This window comes from Alnus glutinosa, chromosome 13 (genome assembly GCF_958979055.1).
Source record: "Alnus glutinosa chromosome 13, dhAlnGlut1.1, whole genome shotgun sequence".
Classification (NCBI taxonomy): Eukaryota; Viridiplantae; Streptophyta; class Magnoliopsida; order Fagales; family Betulaceae; genus Alnus; species Alnus glutinosa.
The window spans coordinates 6,892,093-6,897,874 of record NC_084898.1 but is presented as its reverse complement, the minus strand read 5'-3'; the positions used below and the strand labels follow the sequence as shown (position 1 = coordinate 6,897,874).

The 5,782-nt window shown below is 34.9% G+C and overlaps 2 protein-coding genes across 2 annotated transcripts; both read left to right on the top strand.

Annotated features, from left to right (window-relative positions):
• The first annotated feature begins 404 nt into the window (after positions 1-404).
• Positions 405-1,537, top strand: LOC133854959 (disease resistance response protein 206-like). Its single transcript, XM_062291243.1, has one exon. It carries the CDS (start codon positions 458-460, stop codon positions 1,013-1,015), a length of 558 nt encoding a protein of 185 aa, XP_062147227.1. The 5' UTR covers positions 405-457; the 3' UTR covers positions 1,016-1,537.
• Positions 1,538-3,283: 1,746 nt separating this feature from the next.
• Positions 3,284-4,016, top strand: LOC133854519 (dirigent protein-like). The gene has a single exon (XM_062290757.1). It carries the CDS (start codon positions 3,348-3,350, stop codon positions 3,906-3,908), a length of 561 nt encoding a protein of 186 aa, XP_062146741.1. The 5' UTR covers positions 3,284-3,347; the 3' UTR covers positions 3,909-4,016.
• The last annotated feature ends 1,766 nt before the right edge of the window (positions 4,017-5,782 follow it).

The window sequence follows — 5,782 nt, the reverse complement described above, 5'->3', positions numbered from 1 at the left end:
CTATATTATCAAATCAAAAACAGTACTCTCAATATCACAAAATCACCTACCCTCTTTTTATTAAAAACTTAACTTTTAATGCAAAAGCACTTTTGCATTAAAAGTCAATTTTTTATTACGACGAAGGGGAGGTGGGGGACGGCTACTTGTACCTACAAATCATTTCCCACCTACACCCAGCTACATTAGTCAAACCCAGAAGAATTGGGTGGCAAGAAATTAAACGTACAGGTTGGGTGGCAACATGAGGTGGCTGAAATAACGCCATACACGTAACAACGGTTATACGTAGCAGAATCCTTTAGAGCATTCAATCAGCATTTTCTGCATAATTTAATCTCCCATCGCACTCCTTATATAAGGATTGAGTATATACCAGAAGCTCCTCACGTACTCATCTTCACTTAGAATATATTCTCGATCTTTTTCTTCCCTTCTTAAGAAAGCAACAACTATAATGGGAGGCAGATACTACTACGTCGTCGTCTTCTGTTTCCTTACGTTACTTGCTGTATCTTCGGCCTTCCAGGGCAAGAAACAGTACAAACCATGCAAAAGCCTGAGCTTGTACTTCCACGACATCATCTACAATGGCGAAAATGCTGCAAACGCCACATCTGCTATCGTAGCAGCTCCTGAAGGGGCTAACTTAACCATCCTGGCAGGCCAATTTCATTTCGGGAACATTGCGGTTTTCGACGACCCCATCACCCTTGACAACAATCTACACTCGAAGCCCGTGGGCAGGGCACAAGGCCTTTACATTTATGACACAAAGAACACCTTCACGTCTTGGCTGGGCTTCACATTTGTTCTTAATAGCACGGACCACCAAGGCACCATAAATTTCAACGGAGCTGATCCAATCTTGGCGAAGACCAGGGACATTTCCATTGTTGGTGGGACTGGAGATTTTTTCATGCACCGTGGAATTGCAACTATAATGACTGATGCATTTGAAGGGGAAGTGTATTTCAGGCTCCATGTCGACATTAAGTTCTATGAATGTTGGTAAATTTGGATGTTATACACATGGTTTTAGTTATATATGGTAAGTTTTTTATTATTATTATTATTATTACAATATTACCAAGGAAATTTGGTAATTAAATAGAGAAACGACAGTATCAAAGTTGACAGGAGAAAATAAGAGCAGTGCTACGCACTAGTAAAATTTCTGGATTTCATCCGAAAATTTAGTTTATGGATGTTATTCTTGTAATTATGAATAATTACAAGAATGACATCCATAAGCCAAATTTCTAGATGAAATCTGAAAATTCTACTTCTCTCAAGTATTACCTAGAAAAGAATTCATAAGCGGGACTTACAAAATACTCTATTCAGATAATTATTGACTGAAAGAGGACTGTTGTACTTGCAAACTCTTCCAACTCCTGGTCCTTGGCCCGCGTGGGATGAGGCTAGGGTTTGCGATAATGTTGTGTGCCATAGCTAGCTATAGATCTATATGTCTGGTTAGCCTATAAAATTGCTTGTATCCCATTATCTTATCAATAAAATTTGTTTCTTCATAGTTTCTCTTCTCTATCTGATCATCATATTCTAGCCAAGAGAAAAATAATAGTGATACCCTAATGCCATCTCCAACAACCCAAGCAAAAGAACACAATCTTGCCAACCCAGATCGATGCCTTTTGAGCGCTGTCATATAGTTTTGGTGATAAAAGTTTTGCGTATAACATTACTCCATATAATAAATTGAGACTTTAATATCTAAACTTAATTGGAAGAGCTTTAGAGACCTAAATATTAGTTAGGGATAAATATATTTTTGATCCCCTATGGTTTGAAGTTTTGACAAATAATTGCACGCATTGGTTTAAAAAAGTGATTAATCACTTAAGTAGGGTAAGCAAGCAAAACAAATTGATCATCCATACCGTTAAAAAAGTTGATAGAATCTGTTAATATATATGCCACATCAGTACCAATAATAATATGACACATGTCACTTAAGAATTTCTGGTTCCATTCCTATTTAGGGATGATAAAGAATATAAAATGGGAGGATAATTAAAGAAAATGAAAATATGGATCAAGAGGTTACATCAATGTAGTTGGAATTCGAAGTGATTACATTAACATAGAAAGAATTCCAAGAGATAGAAATTTCTATCTAAATGGTTGTCCACCTAATGCATGAATGCATTTATAACATCAATTAAAAAAAAATAATAAATAATTATAATAATAATAAATTTAAAAAAAAAAAAAAAAAAAAACCTAGTGTATTGTAATTCGTATTTATTTTATTTTTTTTAATTGGTGATTCTTAGACCAAAGGCCAACATTTAATGAGATTTTCGAGTTCTACACATCTTCACTTTGGAATAATAAGAACCTCTCATTTTCAAATGAAACAGAGGTCGATGAGTCATTTAATGATTAGAATTTAATGTCGTTGTATCTAACGGCATAGATGATACCATGTTATAAATATGTTGACATGCAATTCAAAAAAAAATAAATAATGTGGCATTATTGATTTAAACCATTAGATACAACAACTTTAAATTTTGACTATGAAATAGCTTCTCTCCATTTCAACTGAAATGAAGATCGAAGATCCTTAATTGTCCCTTAAGTTCTACTAAATCAAATCCCTCTAATTACGGACTAGAATTTGCTTCAAACCTAGCTTGCATATATATATATATATATATATATATATATATATATATATATATATATATATATATATATATATATATATATATATATATATATATGTTGCTATAAGGTTACGTTAGTTACGTTGTTATACTTGAAGTGGGGTCTTCTTGGATGTGAAGTGAGAAAAGAGAAACGTGGGAAAGTAGTTAGACGTGAAGAGTAACGTAAGATGAGGGGAAAAAGAAAAAAAAAAAAAAAAAAGCATTCAGATGGAAAAGTTACATAGGGATCATGCACAAATAGAGATCGAAGATCGATCGCCATCATCTACTAACCTCCAATGACTACTGTACTCCAAAAAGGAAGGTAATTAAGATATCCAATCACACTGCTGGATCCAACTGTTTTTGCTTTTCTTTCTAAAAACAAAACTTGACAACCAACCGTATGGCAATTATTGCAGGTTTTATCCAATTTGCTAGTGCATCCAATCATTATATGTTAGTCGTAGACATGAAGCTAAACTAAAAAGAATATCAGTCTCAGCGGATAAGGCAATTCTTCTTGCCAAAATCTCTTTTAAGCCAAGCTTATATATATTAAACTCCGCCACTATATTATGCAACTGATAGTAACGTACATACTCCTCTCGCTATATATAATATTGGGAGTCCCCCATCTCCTGAAACCATCCATTTCTTGCTCTAACAATGGAATCAAATATTCAAATTTTAGCTTTCTTCCTCTTCTTCCTACTCCTTGGATCCATGGCTGCACCCGCCCAGAAAGCGAAAGACCGCCGCCCTTGCAGAAGGTTGGTTTTCTATTTCCATGACATTGTTTACAATGGCAAGAACTCGAAGAATGCCACTTCAGCCATTGTTGGTGCACCAGCTTGGGCCAACACGACCACAATGGCAGGACAAAACCATTTTGGTGACTTGGTTGTGTTTGATGACCCCATTACCTTAGACAACAATCTACACTCAACCCCAGTTGGTCGTGCCCAAGGCTTTTATGTTTATGACAAAAAGGATATTTTCACTGCTTGGCTTGGCTTCTCCTTTGTTTTCAACTCCACGCAGCATAAGGGGAGCATAAACTTTGCTGGGGCTGATCCGCTGATGAACAAGACAAGGGATATTTCGGTGGTTGGTGGCACTGGTGACTTCTTCATGGCTAGAGGTATAGCCACTTTGATGACTGATGCTTTTGAGGGAGAAGTTTATTTCCGACTTCGTGTTGATATTCAATTGTACGAGTGCTGGTGACAAATTTGTTTAAGTACTTGTGACTGATTCTGTTGTCATTTGTATTATTTGATCAATCCTTTTCAATTAAATCAAGATTTCTTGTTTCAATTAAGAAGAGTTTCGTCATCTTCATATGTAATGGGATGCTAACCACTCCTCACTGTCTTCCTTTCTATTTTTTTTATTTTTTTTTATTTTTTTTTTCCTTTTTGCGACTGGTTAAAATAAATGGCTAGCTTAAAGAGATTTTCAAATATAATTTTGTTCATTAACTATGTATCGTATTTCAACTTTGACCGCCAATATGGATTATTTCAATCTAGTTATTTAAGTTTTAATAATGTTTCAATAATGTAATTCATATCTTGTACGTTGTTGAAGGCCAAAATGTCGACAAAAGGCACCATAAGATCTTGATGCTGTGTGGTGTACGTAGCGGGTTCACAAAGACAAACAAAACTAGAATCACAACTCTTCTCAAAATTAAGAATCAATCAAGGATTCAAGATAAATAAATTAAAAAAAAAATTTAAAAAAAAAAAAAAAAAAAACCACTTTCAAAGTGTTTCCCATTGATAAACTGATGAAAAAAAAAAATACACCAAATTTGAGGCTCTAGAAGGCCATAACATATATTTATACTATCTAAACTCCTAAACCTAAGAAAACATTGAAATAAGATCGATTTACAAAAATTCGCTGCAACTTGTTTGAACTTGACTAGGGTTTCATCTTATTCTCACTTGAATTCTCAATTCACTCAGCGGCTCGCTTGAACCCAAATTTGGATGAGTTATCGAACGAGTGCTTCTGTGAAGACCTCGTTCGAACCCAACTTCAGACGAGTTATTGAACGAGCCATTCTGCCAAATCGTTCTAAAGCTCGTTCAAACATAAACTACAAACAAACTATTTTGTCCAGCTTTTCAATCTTCTCTTTACGGTCCATTTTGACCACTAAACGTTGGAATTAGCATAAATTTGTAGCCCTCTAAATGAGCTTTCAAACGCCACCAAGTATGTCTCCCATCCAATGCCATAATCATGACATACGACCCATTGTTAAAGGAGATCTGATTCAAAACTGCCCTACATCAAATCTCCACCAATGAGTCCATATTTTATTCGACCAATAGTCCATATTACAAAAGGTTAATGGCCCAGCTCATATTTAATCGGAGTGGTCCATCTTGAAAAGTTCCATTTGTATGGTTGTTTGAGCCATGATTGAGATGCATCAAGAGCCAAGCATCAAGGGCAATTATTACAGATCAAGATAGCGCGATAAAAAGTGCAATTAATAAGGTTTTCCCGAATGTCCGACATAGATTTTGTTTATAGAACATATTGAAAAAAAAAAAAAAACTTCATGAAAAATTTGGTTTACATTCACAATACACTTCCATTAAGAGTGCCATATGAAATTGTGTATATAATTCTCAAATATGTGAAGAGTTTGATGCAAGTTGGAAGAGTCTACTTGAATATTGTCATAATCTAACTAGAGGATAGTGCATGGCTGCATGGTTTATACAACGAACGGACTTTCTGGGTGTTAACATATTTGAAGGGTATATTTTGGGCCGACATAACTACCATACAACGGAATGAGAATATGAATGTATTTTTTTTTATGGTTATGTGCATTGGTCGACCTCATTGAAGAAATTTGTTGATCGTATAGCATCTCCATCAACAAACCACCAGCAGTGCTTCCAAATCTACATCCAGCAGTAGCATCCTCATATTTGTAAAACAACTCAATTGTAACACCCAAGAAAGTAATTAAAAGACCTATTGCGATTAAAGTTAAGTGAATAAAGCAATCGGAGTAATAGACAAAAGAGCATTAAGGAAATTTTAGTAAAAAGTTGTTTTTTCAGTTTGGGGTT

Excerpts from the sequence above, each read along its gene's own strand:
- LOC133854959 (XM_062291243.1), top strand. The coding sequence starts at position 458 with ATGGGAGGCAGATACTACTACGTCGTCGTCTTCTGTTTCCTTACGTTA.
- LOC133854519 (XM_062290757.1), top strand. The coding sequence starts at position 3,348 with ATGGAATCAAATATTCAAATTTTAGCTTTCTTCCTCTTCTTCCTACTC.